A 19,695-nucleotide genomic window follows, 5' to 3' on the forward strand; every position below is an offset into this window, starting at 1 on the left:
TGAAATTTTCCATTTAATATTTCTGGACAGCAGTTAATCATGGGTAACTGAAACTGCAGAAGGCAAAACCATGGATAAGGGGGTACTACTATACAGATTTTGGTCTGGGCATGTCTTTTCATTTCTTTTTAGACAATCTAGGATTGGAGTTGCTGGGGTATATGGTAACTGTGTTGAGCCTTTGAGGAACTGCCAAATGTTTTACAAAGTACCTCTAGTATTTTACATTCCCGCCAGCAGTGTATGAGGGTTTCAGTTTCTCCACATCTTTGTCAACACTTGTTATTATCTCCTTTTTATTTTAGCCATCCTAGTGGGTGTGAAGTGGTATCTCATTGTGGTTTGTCATAACTTTTTTTTTAACCTGATGTTGGGATGCCCAATTTGGTAATCTAAGTGATTGCTACTGGCTTTGCAGAGTTCTATACATTATATTTTTAGACTAGAGGTGTGATTAGCCTGTATTCTCTTGCTAAATTTATTTCAGTAGTGACAAGTGGTGTCAAGATGAAATCTTCATGCATTTGCATTGTAAAATGAGAACAAAAATAAGGCTCTACAACAATATTTCAATATTAAAAAGATAGCTAAGATATCTAGTAAAGTGGCTAACACTTTTTCAGTTTTGAAGTAAATTTCTTAAACCATTGGTATTCTTGAAATTAGTGTGTAGTCTTCATAATTCTTATTTTTTCTTTTTCAAATAGAGACGTGTACAACTTGCTTACTGTGCAGAAAGAACTCTTGATGAAGATTTCTAAAGATTCTGATAATTAACTTTGGTTGTAGCATACACTTACCTTAGAATCCACTGACACCATTTTTTCGTATTCTTCTGAATTCTTTGGACTTCATAGTTTTTTCTTTATTTTGCTCATGAAGCCATTGCTACTTGAAATATTAGTGTCTTTGCTGTACTGAGCTAGTATGTAGAGTTAAGTTTAACCAATACTTGTTTTGATCTTTTGGGTTAGTGGAAAATTTGAAAGAGGGGATAATATTAAGTCTCAGGACCTTTGTACTTATGTACCTTGTACCTATGACTGGTTTCTCTTCCCCAGATTTCCGTATGATTAGCTCCTTTATCTCCTTCAGGTCTCTACTCTGATGAGTGAGCCTTTCCTTGGCTGCCCGATTTAAAATTGTATTCTCTCCTGTGTGCTTCACCTCAGCACTCCCTGCCTCCTTTGTTTGTTTGTTTGTTTTGCTGAGGAAGATTCACCCTCACCTAACATCTGTTGCCAGTCTTCCTCTTTTTGCTGAGAAAGATTTGCCCTGAGCTGACATCTGTACCAGTCTTCTTCTATTTTGTATGTGAGTCACCACCACAGCATGGCTGCTGATGAGTAGTTTAGGTCCACGCCTGGGAACCGAACGTGGGCCACTGAAGTGGAGCACGCTGAAGTTAACCACTAGGCCACAGATCCGACCCCCTCATCTCCTGTTTATGCTTCATTTTTTCTAGATCATCTTTCATTATCTGCTATACTATATTCTTTTACCTTTTTTTAATTGTCTGTGCCCTCCCACTAGAATGTGTGTGGTTTGGATTTTTGTCTATGCCAGCCATTAGTGTCTGGCATACAGTAGGCACTTGTAAATATTTGTTGAATAAATTAATATATATGTTGGAAATAACTTATGTGAACAATAGGTCCCGTCTATGATATTGGATCAGTAGCTCACAGGGAGAGAAAAATATGATACAATTTAAAAAAAATATTAGTGTTAATTTTAAAACATTTTACTGATTTCAAAGAAAGAGATTAAACCATATTAGATGTTCCTTTATTGAAAATTTTTATAAGAATATAAAGGGTTTTATTGCATTCAGAGGCAAGATTTTAGTTTGATTTTTACCTCACTGTTGTCAAGCTCAGTTGTGTGTTTGATTTTTAAATGAACTATATTATTTTAAAGATCTGGGATGTTTTTCTCTCAACTTGAATAGTTCTCAAATTGAAAATTTGTCATTTTCTGTGAATGGAACATAGCATACGTATAATGGTATAGAACAGTAATTTTTGTAATTACTCTTTTAATAGAATAGAATATTCATTCTTTAGCAATTTATTGTGCATCTATCATGTACATATTATATATGATAGATTTTATAGGACCTAATGTAGCAGGTCCTGTAAAGATGACAGTGATGAAGTAGTCTTGAAACAAACCTTCAGGGGATGTACAGTTTATGGGGTGGGAGATAAGGGGTGAATGTAAATAACTACAATAAAGCAAGGAGTATTTTAATCACTGCAATGAAGGTTATTTATTTCAAAGAGGGGGAGAGAGAGTACTTGGAATGATCTGTGTAAGTGCTAGGTATACTTCGCTTTAAAGGAGTATTGTTCATACTGACAGAAGATGCACAGGGCCACTCAAGTTGGAAGAAATAGCGTGGATGAAGGTGCAGAGATGAAAACATAGAAGGCAGACAGAAGAATAGCTAGTAGTAAATAGATGTAGCGTGAAGTTCATATAATAGTAATGAGACTGAAGTTTGCGGCAATAGTTTTGAGCTTAGAGCCAGATTGTGAGAGCATAGAAAATAAGGCTAAGGAGTTTGGACTTAATCTGAAGAGCACTGGCGACCCTTTGATATTTTATACAGAATCAAATGGTACTGAGGAAAGGTTGAATTGAAGCTACCCTTATTATCACCTTCAGCAATAGAGTGAGTTTATAGATGCATGAAATTTATAATTTAGAACTATTGTGGTATGAATGATTTAGTAAGGACCTGAGTTAAAATGGTGAAGATAGTCTTACATCATCTTTAAGAATATGGGCCCTGCAATCAAAGTGCTCAGTTTCAGACCTGATCTTGACCTTTACCAGCTCTATGTTCTTGGTAGATTACTAAGCTAACTCTGTCCTCTGTAAAAAGGTGCTAAATTATAGCCCCTACCTTTTTGCGTTGTTGTAAGATTTAGATGAGATGGCATGTCTGAAATCATTAGCCTGGCACAGAATAAGTACCTAATAAATTATTAATATTATAAAATGCTTGACATAGTGACTGTTTTAAGGAAGAAGAGACAGAGATAACTATAGTTGGAGCTTTATTGTCAGAGGAAATGGCATCATAAGAAAGACCAGTCAGGAAGAATTGATTTGTGGAGGAAATACGTGATTTTAGTTCTATGAAGGTCAATTTTGATGTGCCAGTGTGGCATCTAGGTATAAATATACAGTGGACTGTTACACTGGAGCTTCAGGGGAGAAGTCAGTGTAAGGTATGTTATTTGTTTGTGTTTGTATATTGGTAAAACACTTAAATTTTTAAAGTATGTGATGAACTTCAAAAGTGTATTTATGCTTTGTTAATGAATTGACAATAACAATGACCACATTACATGATCTATTTTCTTTTCACCTAAGCAAAAATAATTTATTTAGCAGTATTCCAAAGAATCTCCTGGGCCCCTAAGAAGAGGAGGTACAACCAGAACAAATAAGGGAAACAGAAGGCTTTCAGTTACTAACATGGCTTCTCTGTAGTTTAACCTGCTGAGGCAGGATGATCTTGTCTTAGTTTCTCTGGGCTTGGGTTCCATTCCCCTTTCTCTGTGTCTGTAGACCAGCTTTCTTTATTGGTGACCCAAACATAGTATTCCCAGCCTCCCACGTTGTCCCAGATCAAGAAGTTTTATTATAAATTCCAATTACAAATCCCTGTTTACAGAAGGCTTGAGTTAGGCATTTCACCCCTGGCCCAATTAACTATGTCCAGTGGAATAGGCATTCAGCTGCTACTCACCACTGAGACTACTTTTAGTGTCTATGAGGGCAGTTTGATAATAGAAACGTCTATAATTCGTTAGTAAAGTTAATTATTTAAATCTTGGCTTACCATAAGCTTTTAAGTTAAAAATATTCCATTTAGAAATCTAGTACATTTTAATGATCACTTTCAAGAGGGCCTTTAATTAATGTTAAAGTTCATTTAAGTTGAACAGGCTAAATTTTCTAAATAGTCCCATCTACAATTCAAGTTCCTTTAAACAACTCATCATTTATAGATTTAATATGTTTGATTTTCTTTTAAACAGCACCTCACGTGCTTAACCCACAAGCTCCCAAGTGCTTAACTCAAATGAATGTAATAAATATGTAGTGGCTTTCTAAGTTTTCTGAGATATTACCATATTTTTGTAGGATTAATAGTATTTTAAAATACCTTTCAACTGAAAATCAAAAGTTTAAACACATTTTAAGTTAGAATCTTAAGGCCAATGTCCTGTACTATAATATGCCTATTATTACTATGAGAATTGTTTTCTAACCTTTTTGAAAATTTGTAATCATTATATATTTCATTGGAGGACTCCAACATTCAGTAAAGTTTTGTTAACGGAATGAGTAGTTTAGACCTCAGCAGGTGGGCCAGTTCAGATGCTGGGATGTGGAGGACCTCAAGCTTTGGACTTAGTGAATTAACTAGCTTAGTTAATTCAGTGTTAAATGAGAATAATGCCAGCCTTGAATGGTTGTGGTGAGAATCAAACTAAATAATATATGGGAAAACCTTTAACACATAGTACACAATTGATGGTAGCTACAACATGATCTATTTTTAAAGCCTTCACATTTCTCTTGTAATTTTTTCCTCGCCTAAATAAAACACTAGATTGTAAGCTCCTTTAGAGCACAGACTGTTTTTTGTGTCACGTTATATTCACAATACAGTACGATAGTAATGCAGTATGTGTCAAGACAGGCTTAATAAATATATATTGAAAATGAATAGTATACCCTTGCTTTGCAGATGGGCAGAGGCACAGATAGATTGTGACGCAGATAGATTGTCAGAGTGACGCAAGTTAGTGGAGCCAGGACTAGGCTGTAGGTCTGTTGGCTCCTAGCTTTTAGCAACTGGTAGGAGAGTGAAAGTTTATAAAGCAAAAATACTTTCTGTAAATAAATGGTAGCATAATTTGAATATGGCTACGCCATTTTCTAGAGAATTATTTCAGTTATATTAAGTTTATATAACAAAAATGGGAGTGACATGACACAAAAGTAGCAAATCATGGAAAAATAATCATTGAACTTGTGTATGGATTTTTATAAAAGATAAAAACCTTTTCTTTTATACCATTTGCTTTCTTTTATAGGGGCATTACTCTAGTGTGCCTTAATTGTGATTTCCTAACTGATGTTTCTGGCTTAGATAATATGGCTACACACTTAAGTCAACATGAAACTCATACTTGCCAAGTTGTAATGGAGAAAGGTACGTATATATAATTGTGTTACTTTGGATTTTTGATATTTATTCCAGTATTTTTGGTCAGCCACATGAGGGCTCTTTACTAAATCGTTATTCTCACTCATCATATTTTATATGCTCTTTTACATATAAAACTTTTCTTCTAATTTCAGTTTCTGTTTGTATCCCAACTTCTGAGCATCTTTCTGAGTAAGTTTAATTTTTATTCGGTGCATTTTACTTTGATGGATTTTAGCACTATTGCATTTAAAAATGTATCGTTAATAGAAATGAAAAATATTAAAGTATTTTGTTTTTTTTTTAAAGCTGCTTGTTGAAATAGGTTCCTGCTCTATGGAGCTCGTGACCTGGTGCAAGACAAGTTGGAATTTCCTAAGTTCAAAGTTCTGAGATGTTTTCTTACACAAAGGCAGTTAAGCAGCCAAGTTCATGACAGTAGCTCTCATTATTCAGCTCTTTTCAGCTTCAAATGGGACTAGATTCTTATTCCACCTTATCTTTGTGTCAGGTTGACATATCTTAACATATGTTTTTTTCTCCAGTTGGCCCTCTCCAAAAATAACTTTTGTTGCTATGGTCATTTCTTACTTTGCTTAAAATAATTTGTGTTTTTCTCTGCTGTACCTGCCTTCAGCATAATACATTCCAATGATATGGCTGTTTGTCTTTTTGTCTGTTTTGTCTGCTTTCTCAATTTCTTATAAGTCTTAAGTTTTTAGGCCAGATGATTGTCTTTTTCCTCATTCGTTGTCTGTCATTGTGCTATTTTTCTTATTTTTCAGATGCAGAAGCAGCCCAGAGATTTCAAAAAATGTCCAGGGTACACCTGGACAGTGTCCCCCTTCGATGGACACAACTGATGCCTGTTCTCTCTTTCCAAGGAATGTGAATAATTTGACTGTGGGACCTGCTCTAGGTTGTGGTCTCAAGAAATCAGATCTTGGGGAGATTCCTTTACTTCATGGCTGGCCTCCCATAAGGCTTATGCTGATTTAGCCAGAGATGGTCTTGAGGCCCACCAAATTGAGCACAACTTCCCAATAGGGACTTTGGCTCTTGATTTTAAGCTTGTGGGTTATTTCTGGCCAAGAAAAGCCCATCAAATCAAGGCTTCAACATCCAAGTTGAAGTTTAGTCATTTTGACTGTTGCCCTTTAATCTTCCCCTAGCATGAATGCAGTCCAGGAAATACAAAAACTTTGGTTGTTAGGAAACCATGGTTACTGTCATGTCCTTGGAACAACAGGTCTCTGTAATTATGTTCCAGAATTGCAGTTATTTTTACTGTCATTTAAAACGTAATACCTTCTATAGTTTCTCAGCAATACCAATTCTCAGATTTTTTATTTTAAAAAAATTTAATTTAATTTTGGTAGCTTGTTTTTATGTTCTCCAAATTTATTGATGTTTATCTTCTTTTCTTTAAAACCGTTGTTTAGTGTTTGCTTTGTTTTGTTAAGAATGCCAAGAGACTCCCTAAAATTCTCTACAGATTCCCTATAGCTGTCTATTTATAGCTTGTTAATTTGGCTGTTGTTCAGACCATTAGACATTATTATATCCTCTGTCTTATTTGGGGATTATTATTATTAATATTAATAATTGTGAGTTCTAAGGGGTAAAGAATTGGTAAAACCTCTTCTTGCAGACCCCTAGTATGAGTGTTAAAGTTACATATTTGTATGTCTAGTACATAATATCTACTTAGCCATTAATGTAGTTCCTTTGGGTAAAGGTAACATTAAAAAAATACGGGGGGCCAATAATGCACTTGTTTCTTTCATATATATATATTTCCGCATATATATGTATTTAAAAAGTTTGACATTTGTTTATTTTAGTTACATTGAATACAGATCTTCTAAACAGTTTTGATGCTATTATTTTCTTTTAATAAAAAATTGTATTGTTCAAGTGCCTCAGGAATTATTTACTAATAAATAATTTCACATGAAAGCTGTAGATTTTATATAAATAGGTGCATCGATTTAATTGTTTTATGGAACTCATTATTTGGCTTGGATACTAAACGCTGTATCTACTTAGTGCATCTTGCATTTTTTCCTCCAACACAATAGAAAGCACTATTTATACTATACCAATTTCCTGAATTTTAAAGACAGGTTAAAATGCCTTTTGCGATCTTAGTTGCCGTAAGGAGAAGGCAAGCTCTGAAAGTATGACTCAATCGTGTTTTTTTACTCTCAAATCAGAACTTCTTCAGTTTTACTTTGAAACAGATTTAAAACCGATTTAGGTGACCACTTATTATATAATGTGTTCCTTGCAGTTAATAATCAGAAAAAGTTGAATCCATTAGTTTTAAATTTCTAAACTAATTTCTACTGTAAATGATTTTCCAAAAGCTCCAAAAGTGGCTTGTTTCTTAATAGGTGGAATTGGTGATATATTAATCTTTATTTTCTTATCTGTCTCTGGGAAGTTTTGTCATTCCCCCTCTTTCTACCCAATTTTAAAAATACTTTAAAATTTTGCCCAGAAGTAACAACTTATTTCCATTTTTACCGTAAGTTCCTTTTTCATTTACAGATGTTTTCTCTACTTTAGTTATACTTGAAAAATGTGATAAACTACAGTCTTGAGATAACAGTGTAGGAGTACTGCTTTGTGTTCTTCCGTAGGACTCTTTTATAGTATTCTCAAGTTCATTTTCTTAGTTTAAACTCTTAAAAGCTCTATCACCTATAACTTCCTTTTTAAAAATTTGGTTTAAATAAATCAAGGCAGTTAGTATAAAACTTGCTTATTATAGGCAATTGGTTGAATTTTAATTTGCTGCTAACAAGTTTTAGCTTGAATCTGATCCCTCTTTACCATCAGGTTATTCTGAATAGTTTGTTCACCTGATTGCTATTTCATGCATATGTGCTTTTGGTTACCACTGAGTGAAAAGTGAGATTGGTTCGGTTTAAGTCCATCACCATTCTTAGAAAAAGTGACTTCTAAACTACAGGGTCTTGGATTCTTCCCCTATTTTTGTCACATTTTGGCAAAACACCTTATCTCTTTGGGCTTCATTTATTTATTTAGCAAATATTTCTTGAGCATCTACTTTGTGCTTGGCGCCATTCTGGGTGCTAAAAAAATGGACTGAAATCTTTGCCCTCATGGAGTTTACATTTTAGTGGTGAAAGATAGACAATAAAAAGTAAATAAAATATATAGTATGTTAGATGGTGGTCAGTACTATGGAGTAAAAATAAAGTAGGGGAGGGGGATAAGGAGTGTGGGTGAGAGTTCAGAGGCCGCCATTTAAAATTTGGTGGTCAGGGAAAACCTCACTGAGAAATGACATTTGAGTAAAGACCTGAAGGAGGAACTGCAAGAAGACTGGTTTGCCTGTAACTGAGTGAGCATGAGGGAGATAGTCGGAGATGGGGCCTGTGGGCCATGTTGTATAGGCTCTTGTAGACCATTTTAAGGAATTTAACTTCTACTCTGAGATAAGAAGCCATTAGAGGATTTTGAATAGAGGAGTGTTTTATATCTCAATAAAAACCACAACCAACAAAAAACCTTAAATACCGAAGAGTGTTCATATTACTCTAGCTGCTGTCTTAAGAATAAACTGTAGAAGATCAAGGGCAGAATCAGGGAGATTAGTTAGGGAGCTATAGTAATAATCCAAGTAGGAGATGGTGGGAGTTTAGGCTAAGCTGTTGGCGGTATAAGTGATAGGAGGTTTGATTTGGGATATGTTTTGAATTTCTTGATGGTTTGGATGTGAAAGGTGGGGGGAAGAAAGTGTTGAGGATGATTGCACAGTTATTGGTCTGAGCATATGGAAAGATGGCATTGATAGTAACTGAGATGAGGAAGACTAGGAGGGATAGAATAGATTTGGGAAGGAAGATGAAGACTTTGATTTGGGACTTGTTTTAGTTTGAGGTACCTATCAGTACCATCCAAGTGGAGATGTCATAGTCTTTCACCTGTATGAGTTTAGGGAAGTATTCTAGGCTGTAAATATCATTGAACATTTTAAACTGTTGTGGAAATGAATACAAGTAAAACTGGGGAAATCTGAATAAGATCGGTATATTGTATCGCTGTCAATATCCTGGTTGTGATATTTTACTGTAATTTTGTAAGATGTTAACTTGGGGGAAACTGGACAAGGGATACATGGAATCTCTCTATATTATTTCTTACAATGGCATGTGAATATAAAATTGTCCCAAAATAAAAATTCAATTAAAAAAAATGTCATGGGACTGTGTGAGATCTCCAAGGGATAGAGTAGAGATAGAGAAAGGGCAATGTCCACCGACTGAGTTCTGGGTACTCTGACAAAAGGTTAGGGAAATGAGAAGGAATTGGCAAGGGAGATTGAGAAGGAATGGCCAGTGATGTGAGAGGATAACCAAGGGAACGGCAGTGTCTTTGGAGCCTCACTTACCCTATTTAGTAACCCATTTGTAAATATGAGTGCCGACCTGTTCTAGAGTTCTGAGATTGTTATTCCATATTGATTATTCCTACATGTCATAATTTGTTCTCTTGACAAGATGCATTCAGAATACCACATATCATTATTCCCAGTAGCAGAAGCAGGAACTCTTTTGACCTTGAGAAAATTAAGTGTTCACATTACTCCTCAGCATGTTTAACTCTCTACACATACTCTTGTAAAAGTAATTCTCTTACGTTTCTATAAAGGAAGGTAACTGGATCAGTGTTTCCCAAACTCTGTACTGTAGAACTAATGACCATAATTTAAAAGTTAACATGGTCAAATAAGTTTAGGAAATGCAAGTTAAATAGATTATTTAGTATGGGATTTGTCATGCTATGTGTGGCCTGTGACTGTCTACGAGAATATTTGTTTGACCTTAGAATTTTTTTCCTTCAATATTAATAACTTCTTGACATTGATCTCCATAGAATAATGTGTAGAATGCTGATCTAAGGTAATCATTCTTCAGATTTTCTGAATTGGGAAATGAAAAGTAGTTGTGTAGGGTGCTGACTAAGATGGACTCTTAGACTTTTCATTCATAGTTTATGAATCATCTGCATTATTATGTTTGTAAAGTCTAAGAAATACCTAACAGAGACAGACTGGTAATAGCTTATTCTGCCTCTGATTGTAGCAGCAAGGGGTATTTTTGTTGGAGGGTATGGTTACTTTACATGGTTTCAGACTAAGAAGCTTAAGAATTTGACATAATTATTTGTGGCTTCTCTCTCTAACTCCTTATGCTTAGCTTATCAATCTACCCACTTATTTACTTTTCTGGAGACTATTATTATTTCCAGTCTTTTATTATCTGTTAAGGAGTTTCATATTTTTTAAAGTTTTACTTCCTACTTAAACAGCATTAGGAGGTCTTCCTTGATACTAAGATTAGGATTTGATAGCCAGCTTCACATTAAACCTTCTCAGACCCTTAAAGGGACACTATAGTATAGTGGTTAAAGAGCACAGGCTCTGCAGTTGATTGCCTAGTTTGGAGTTCCTGCCCTGTTTACTAGACTTATATGACTTTGGATAGGTTGCCAGACCTCTGTGTCCCATTCCTCATTTGTAAAACTCAGATAACAACAGTACCTGCTCAAAGGTGTTGAAGGAATTAAATGAGTTAGTGTACGTCTACAGTACTTAGAAAGTGATTGGAGGAAGCATTATACAAGGGTAAAGTTATCATTGTTACTATTGTTGTTTTGTTACTACTTTTCATGATTCTGTTGCTTCCTGCATTTTATTCACATAGAATTACCCTGATCTTCAGCCTTTTTTCCATTCTAATTTTCCCATACCATTTTCACGGATCATCTGTGTTAACTTTGTTTTACTAACCCAGTGCACCTTTCCGTAGAGTTATTATTGAAGCATATATTACCCATGCTATTAGATTTTTGTTGTATAAAGCTCACTAAACTATACTTTTAGGGAATGTCTATGCGTGCTTCTAGGTTCATTTTAGTCATAACTGTGTTTTATAAATAGTATTTTTTCTCTAAATTATATTGTGTTATACTGACCACACTATGGTTCATCTCATACTTTCAGCCCACCTCTCTGATTTTGAGATCTTCTGCAGCCTCACTCTAGTCAGTTTGGTTTTTGGCCACCTGGAAGAGCTCACTCTCATCTGCAGACTTGGAGAGGCTACCATGCATCTCCTTTTCTATAACTTCCTGAAATATAGGAACATACTGTGTTTAATCCTCCACACTGAAAAATGTCTTTATCCATACCACTGTAAAGTACGAAAGGAGTGCAGCTTTGAAATAAGGCAGTCCTGAGTTTAAATTCTGGTTGTATATCTGTAGCCTTGAGAAAATTGTTTAACTTTGCTGAACCTCATCTTTCTCATCAGTGAAATGTATGTAATATTCCTTGTAGAGTGGCTGTAAGAAATAGAGATAACGTATGGAAATTAAATTAGTTAAATTATTAATTTAAATAATTTAGTTAAATAATTAAAATAATTTAGTTAACCAGGGGTCTTTGGGGAGAAAAAGGAAAAATAAAATCTTTAAAAAATAAATAAGTAAAAATAGTTTAAATAGTTAAAATTATTTAGCATTGGCCTGATAAAAAGTAGTCACTCAATAAATGCACGCTGCTGTTGCCATTGCTGCTCCACCTGCTGCTGCTGCTACTAATGCTACTAGTGTTACTGCTGTTCCTGCTGCTGCTCCACCTGTTACTACGGTTATTGCTGTTGCCACTATTATTTTTGCTGCTACTCATGACAGGGGACCCTGGGAACTACATATCAGTGGAATCTTCTCATCATTGAGAGTTTTAGTGGCAGTCTATCTGCTCTGTGGTTATTTGTAATTTTGGCTTATAGTTCACAGGTCTTGCAGATGTTCCTCCAAACTGCTGGGTGGATGGCATTTTCTTGCAGAGCTTCAATTGTATCTCATGTAATTCTCTAATGTCAGAATTAAATGTAGTTCTGACTTTCCATGTCTAAAGACCGAACCAGCATCCTTGTTGAAAACTAGTACGTAATCATGTCTGTTTAGGAGGAAAATATTCCTTTTTGAGCTTACAGAATTCTTTCTTTAAAGAAAAGTTTTTATTGATTATTACCAGGCAGTTATTTCCAGAATCTTAGCTACTTATCCATTACGACTAAGTTTATGAAAATGTGTAATTGTGCTAGTTAGCAGTAATAAAGTGGCTGTTTCTTTTGTAGACGTTTGAAAGAATTTTTTAAAAATCTGCTTTCTCAGATGTTGGAAAGATTTTAACTCAATCATGGAATTAACTCTTTTTCTCTCTCTTTGTCCCTTATCTCCATTTTCCCCTTCCTCTGTCTTCTCCAGTATATCTACTTGGATAGATTAATTATAACGTAAAATAGAACTAAAGTTTTAAGTGTTTATTTTTTTTAAAGATTGGCACCTGAACTAACAACTGTTGCCAATCGTTTTTTTTTCCTTTGCTTTTTCTCCCCAAATCCCCCCAGTACATAGTTGTATATTTTAGTTGTGGGTCCTTCTAGTTATGGCATGTGGGATGCCGCCTCAACATGGCCCGATGAGCAGTGCCATGTCTGCGCCCAGGATCCAAACTGGCGAAACCCTGGGCCACCAAAGTGGAGCACACGAACCCAACCACTCGGCCACGGGGCTGGCCCCCTAAAGGTTTAAGTTTTGCAAGGTTTGTTTTCTTGACAAAGTTGTGAATAGATATTTCCCTCTAGCACATCTTCAGAGCATAAGAATCCATAGTAAATCCCTAATAACTAAGCTTGGAAAACTAGACCACTTAACCAGTTGTCTATTTTATTGCTTGAGTCAAAGGTCCTAAAAGCCATAAAGTAAAGTGATTTTCAAAGTTGATCTTTTTCTCTCAGCGACTTCCAGGTTTGTTCTAAGCAAAGTACAATGGAAGAACACTGACTGGAGTCTAAATATCAGAGTTCAAGACCAAGCTCTCTCACTTACTAAATTTTTACTCAAGTTGCTTCAGTTTCCTCATCTGTGAAATGAGATTGAAAATAATCTTTGCACTATTGTTTTGAAGATTTGAAAGAGATGTAAAATATATTTTACAGATAAAATTATGTATGTTATATTTTATTAAATTCCCTTAGAGAGTACTAGGAAGAAATGAAAATGGAAAACTGATTTTCCTTGAAACTGTGAGTTCTCTCTTATTTCATGATGGTTACTGAGTTTTATACTTAGCACCAATAGTGACTGCATGGCTCTTTCATGGTATGATATAGATAACCCTTCCATATATTCACTGACACTGAACATTGATTCCTTACCTTCAGTGTGCAAGACTTTGTCTCAAGTGCTGGAAATGGAAACGTGAATAAGGCGTGGTTCATGTCACCAGGGTAATTAGAGAATAAAGTAGACAGAAATGTAGACACTGAATCCACATCTTCACAGGGCAAGACAGTAAACTGATTTCGTAATCAGTTAAGCCACTAACACCATTTATATATTATGTGATTGTTGTGAAATGCTATACCAGAAGAGAATCTGGACTTGTTCCCAAAGAGAAATATCACTATTTATTTATTTATTTATTTATTTATATCACTCTCAACTAAGCCAATAAGCAGTTCATTATCTTTCATAAATACAAGCAGTTAAGTATGCACTTTTAGGAACAGAATAGTAACCTTTTTAAAAGTTTTATGTAAGAATATGTAAGAAGAAATTCCATTTTCCTGTGAAATTCTGATCTTATTTGGAGGAATTATTGGCTCTGATCATAAGTCAAGTTAGAGTCTTAAGTGTTCAAAATGGTCAGTGTCTTCATTTCATATATTTGATTTAGCAGGAAAAAGCAAGCAAACTGATCTCATCTATGAGATGCATTTAATACACTTTGCCTTCTTTCCTTCTCTAAACTTTTGAAATGTCACTGGGATTGGAGATATTAGGGGGATCCTGCCCTTACATTCTTTCATCCTACCACAGACATTAATATCTCAGACCAAGTCTTTAGCAACTGTGAAATAGTTTTTCCTTTGCAAAGTGGATGCAATATATTTGCCCCTGGTATGTAATTGCAACTCAGTAGGTAGGAGCTATCTCTCGAAATATGGTGGTCTCTGGCAGTTTGGATTTCTGCTTTTGATATCTGGTAAGCAGGGAACAATGGAGACCCAGTGAAATACAAAGATAGATGACACTTAGTCCTTCGTGTAGGGCAAACTGTACCAACTTCTGTTAGTGATTCTGAGGATACTACCGTTTTTTCAGTCTCCTGGTCCTGAGCATACTTGCTTATAGATTATAAATTAAATATCTGGGTCTTATTTCCATAATGCCAACACAATAAAAAACAAATAACAAAATAGAGCCGTAGTCTGGCATTAAAATCTTCTGCCTCCATTGATTGTCTTATTTTTTTTGCTTCATATTTTTATGCACAGATATTTTGTTTCTCTTGATTTCTTGTCTGTCTTTACCTAGTTCTTTCTTCTGTCTACCTAGAATGATTTTTTTGCTCTGTCTTCCCTAACTTTAGATGACTAATCATACCTAGGTGTTCAGAAATGGGTAGATCTTTCATACTAGAGCAAATAGGGTTAGTCCTAACAGGAGTAGACCAGCAATCAAAATTAATGTCTAATGTATCGTGTTTGAGGGTAGGGGGAAGTATGGCAGAAAAATCTCCAAACATTGAAGATATTTAAGTGTTAAAAGGCATTGGATGGCACACTCTCAAGTAAATTCTGGACAGTAAGATTAATTCCTGACTACCCATGGCAATAATAATAGCTAACATTTATTGAGCACATACAGTGCGCCAGACACTCTTGTGTTTCACATTAACTCATATAATTCTAACAAACTAATGAGATATGCAGTTATTGTTCTGATTTTATAGATGAGGTAACTGAGGTACAGAGCAGTAATTTGCCCAAGGTCACATAGCTGTTCAACAGGGGAGAACCTCAATTTAAACTATGACAGTCTGTCTTCAGAGACTAAGCAAGTACTTTACTCAGTTCTCTGGTTGTACTTGTAGTTCCAAATGTACTTCCTGCTTTGTTTATGATGGCTGAGGAACTGAGCTTCAATGTGAAGGCTGTTTCTGCAGGAAGGTAGGCAGCAGCTGACACCGTTGTTGCGTTGGGACCAGAATCTAGCCTCGTAATCTTACAGCAGTAGTTCTCTGATATACAGGCAATCGGACATTTCAGCAAACAATGGCACAAGTTGGTCTATTAGTAAGGTTAATTTGGCAGTGGTGCTCAGCGTGTTTTAGACAGGAAAAAAATCTAGAGGCAGAGAGATCAGTTAAGCTTTTTCACTTCCTGGCATGACTGTAAGGGAGCCTGATTCACAGGAGAGGACTTGACTGTGAGGCAATGCAGTGGAAATTTGAAGTAGATCCACTAATTTTAATCCTGGTTCTGTTGCTTAATGGATTTATCACTTTTTTAAATTGCGTTATTACTCTCATCTACAAGATGGGGCAATTGGATTATATAATCTCTTAGGACTTAGGTGGAATTCCAGTATATTATGATAGTTCTGAATTGTTGATTGAAAAATAATAAATAATAAAACAGGTCATTCTCTGGATGATGGTTTCGGCGTTATCTGTATAGAAGTGATAGTTGGAAATGTACCTAAGGTTGAGATATACAAGACTGAGCAGGTCTGAGTAGTAAATATTTCCATATGAATGTTCTGCAGGCACCACTAGTTCAGTATGTCAAAAACTTAATTCATTTTTCCTGCAAAATATACTTTTTTCTCCCTCTTAATTCCCTTTCATGGTTAATGGCGTTATTATTTTGCCACTCAAGGCGGGTGTTTGGGGGATCCTGTTTGCTCTCCTCATTTACCTTTATCCAGTTGGTACTTAGATTCTGTTGGTTTTACCTTGTTTATCATCTCCCTAAACTTCCTCTTCTCCATTGATACTGCTGCTGCTTTACTTGAGACGCTTGTTAACTGTCTCTTATCTGGACTCCCTGAGTGGAGCCTAGCCTCTTCTAATACTGCTCTTTCTCTTCCTGAGGCACAAATCTGGTCATACTTTCCTATTAGCCTTAGAATAAAGTTCTCAGCATAAACACCTTAGTGCAGCAATGAAAACTTTTCCTGAAGTGGCCCTTGCTGTTCTTCAGTTGCTTCTTCAACTACTTTCCCTTGTTCCATACTTTCCAGTCTTAAGAGACCATTCAGGATCTCGTATCACTGCTGTCTTGTTTCATACTTCTTTGCTTTTGCTCTGCTTTCAGTCCCCTTCCCCTGCTTTGCTAACTGCTGTTCTTGCTGCAAACCAAGTTCACTGTAGTATCTTCACCGCTTTCTTGCCTCTTTTCCCTTCATAGTGACTCAGTCCTTTCTACAGCCATTGTGTCATATAGATGTCTCTTTTCTAACACTTTTCACAATTCTGCAGTAAGCATTTGCTTCAATATGTTTCCTTGACAGTGAAATCCTTGAGAGGAGGGACTGTCTTTGCTTTGGACTGGGACTCTTAGTACAGTACCTGATGTATGTGCAGTCTGGTAAATGTTTAGTTCAGTCACCCTTTCTGCATATATCTGTTAATACCTGTCAGAACAAATGATCAGAAATGGTGCGCTGGATGTTTTACTATTATTTAATAGTCTGATGATTTCTATGTTAAATTTAATTCTGGATGTCTAAGTAGAAGATCTTGAGAACTGGTTCACTTTATTACTGGTTTGTACAACCTCTTTTCACCTTTTTTAGCATGCTTACAAATATTCTTAAATTGAAGATTACATTTTGAAAATCAGCATTGAAAGTTTTGGCTAATTTTAAATGTTATTGGAAAGAAAGAATGTGACCTGGCTGAAATGAATCTGAACACTTCCCCTTGTAGCTCCTTTCCCTGCCCCATAGCATGTTAATAGTATGAATGAACCTTCAAAAGAACATAATATACAGTAACCCAAAATATTCATTTTATGTGTAGCCTTGGATTGGTCATGTGACCTGCAGAAAAATGCAAGTAGGGACATTTATTTCATTTTAAACTTTAGGCGGAAAGGATTGTGCTTAAAAATATATCAGAAAGATCTATTTCAGCAGGTTTACATACAGAAGAAAAATTACTTGAACTCTTGATCTCTAATGATTTGTTGTTGAAATTGATCACCAATCCTTCTGTTGTCTTTACATTGAAATCTTAAATAGTATCTGTTTTAAATGCTATACTACTTTTTTCTATAAAAAATTATTGCAACATTCACAGGTGAAAAGTAATTACCTAATGGCAGGTCATTAGCTCAGAACTTTGAGCTTAGCAAATTTCACTGTCTTCTGCCAAGGAATTGAATATCTCAAATGATGACTATTTCAGCAGGTATCTTTATTGAATAAGAATTACAGGTAAGAACATTTTTTTCCTTTTCCAAAAGTATTAATAATGTATTAGTAGTTGTATTAAAATTTGTTAATCTAAAAGTATGCATTTGTAGTTACAAAAATGTAGTGTACATTTTAGTGAATTTATAACGCAATGAAATTTTATGTAGTATGCTTTTCTAATTTTTTTAATATTTGTTTTTCCAAATGTTTTCACTGGTTATTACAATTCTGTCCCTTAAACAGAATACCAGTATGGTTAAAGCCACAAAACAAGATTGGGATCATGGGCCTCTTAATGCTAGTTGTTTTAATAACTTACTTAGTTCTCGTCTACTAGTTTCTTGGCCAGCAAAATGAAGAAAAATAAAAACCTGTGTCACCAACCTCCCTTGCAGAGATATTAAGAGGACTCAGTTTCCCCAATTGAAATGCCAGCAGTAATAGTAACACATGCTTAATTAATAGCTTTCATTTTAATTGCTACATAAAATCAATTTATTAGAATAGCTATATGTGAAAATGATTAGATGGTAGTATTTCTTTTGTAAGAATGTAAAGTCTTACTTTGGTAACGTTTTCAACAGTAAGCTGAAAAGGAAAATTCTTTTGTAAAATATTTTTAAATTACTTTGTGACCAATTTGTTTCACAGTTTTTCAAACTGAGTTTAAAATTATTAAATACTTAGAAATAAAAATCAATTGTAATATAAAGATTTATTTCAAAACTTCATTAATGCAATATCTACTTTTTGTTTCTTCAGACTAATTTTTCATGTTTTCTTATTACTTTATACATTACTCTTAAAACTATTATTTTTCCTCGTAAATCATTAAGGCATTGAAGTTGTACTGTACCCTTGATATTATTTTATCTTTATGAATATTGTTCACAATTAAATACTTGAGAGAATTATAAAATCTTTAACCCAAAAATGATTGACATTTGTGTATTTTGTCAATTTTTTATGCTAGTTTTTTGCGTTTAAATTTGTTTAGTAAATTAGTCTCAAATTATTGTAATACACTGCCAATGTAGTTCTTCTACAAAAACAGGGCATGCTCTATTTTAAATTGTTTGCAATTTCATGTAATAGCTAAAATATAGATAAGTAATTTTGCACTGTTTCAAATTATTATTAATATCTAGTAAAGCATTAGCATTTATAGTCTGACTTTTTAAATGTGCCCTCAGAGAATGGATATAAAGAAGAGGGGTGTTTGTCAACTCCATATTTCATTGACTAACCATTAGAGTAGCTTTTAGGATAGTTGTCATTTCTATCCTACTAGATGTCTTCATTTGTGTCCATGAAATTTAAGTTAGTCTAGTTGTTGCTTCCGTTAAATGTATTAATCCTTAAGTATAGCTGTGAAACCTTCATAAAGTTATAAATCACTTAACTCTGCCATTTTGGATTAGGTAGGCACACTATGCAGATTAAAATTGAGTTTAATGTGCAGTATCAGCAAATAATATTTAGTCATTAGGAGTTTCCAAAACAAAGATGGCTTGGAAAAACTAGCTTTTATATTGATTATTTTAAAAGATTTTATAGATGGCATATGGCTTCTTTAATGTTGTAATAAGTTACAATTAGTGTGGTTTTAGAATCAAATAAAATCTGTTGTTAATATTTGAGCTGTGCTTATTGAAGGTTTTTAAGAAAACATATCCTTCAAAATTCTAAATTATTTCTGTGATTTTACCACCTCTAGAGTAAGTTAATTGTAATATATATTGAAATGGCATTATCGTATTAAATTTTACAATAGACAAAATACTTATCTTCTCTCACTTTGTCTTATAATAGTAAATAGTGATGCATATTATATATATATTAAGTGTATAACTTTGCTTTTTTTAAAGAGTAATTATTTTTTTGAAACTGTTTTGCTAATGTGTTATGTCTTTTATTTTAAATTCCAAAATTACCATAGAGAACGTTTCTTAAGTGCTCCTATTTTTAGAGAAGAAGGAAATACGTGTCTATATTTATTTAGCACATTTATTGAATCTACTGTTTATTCTCATGCATTTTATTTTTCCCTTAAAATATTTACAGAGGTTATTTATAATTATAGTATAAAATATACATTAGTTTAGTTTACATTTTAATCATTTTAAGCATGTCAAAAAGAACTTTCATATTTT

The 19,695-nt window shown here is 34.4% G+C and overlaps 1 protein-coding gene across 15 annotated transcripts in view; it reads left to right on the top strand.

Moving 5' to 3' along the window:
* Nucleotides 1-19,695, top strand: part of ZNF280D (zinc finger protein 280D) — a 124,581-nt gene that overhangs the window by 72,881 nt on the left and 32,005 nt on the right. For 11 of the 15 annotated variants that reach the window (XM_014860458.3, XM_070501256.1, XM_014860457.3 and 8 more), the window contains 2 exons: nt 5,121-5,239; nt 5,389-5,425. In XM_014860458.3, the coding sequence (XP_014715944.2) occupies nt 5,121-5,239; nt 5,389-5,425 (156 nt within the window). Of the gene's footprint in view, nt 1-5,120; nt 5,240-5,388; nt 5,426-5,542; nt 5,992-6,018; nt 17,564-19,695 lie in introns of those variants that run through there. The other 4 variants (XM_070501229.1, XM_014860460.3, XM_070501268.1 and 1 more) reach the window with 2 other exon arrangements.

The sequence above is a fragment of the Equus asinus genome, chromosome 2 (genome assembly GCF_041296235.1).
Source record: "Equus asinus isolate D_3611 breed Donkey chromosome 2, EquAss-T2T_v2, whole genome shotgun sequence".
In the NCBI taxonomy this organism is placed as follows: domain Eukaryota; kingdom Metazoa; phylum Chordata; class Mammalia; order Perissodactyla; family Equidae; genus Equus; species Equus asinus.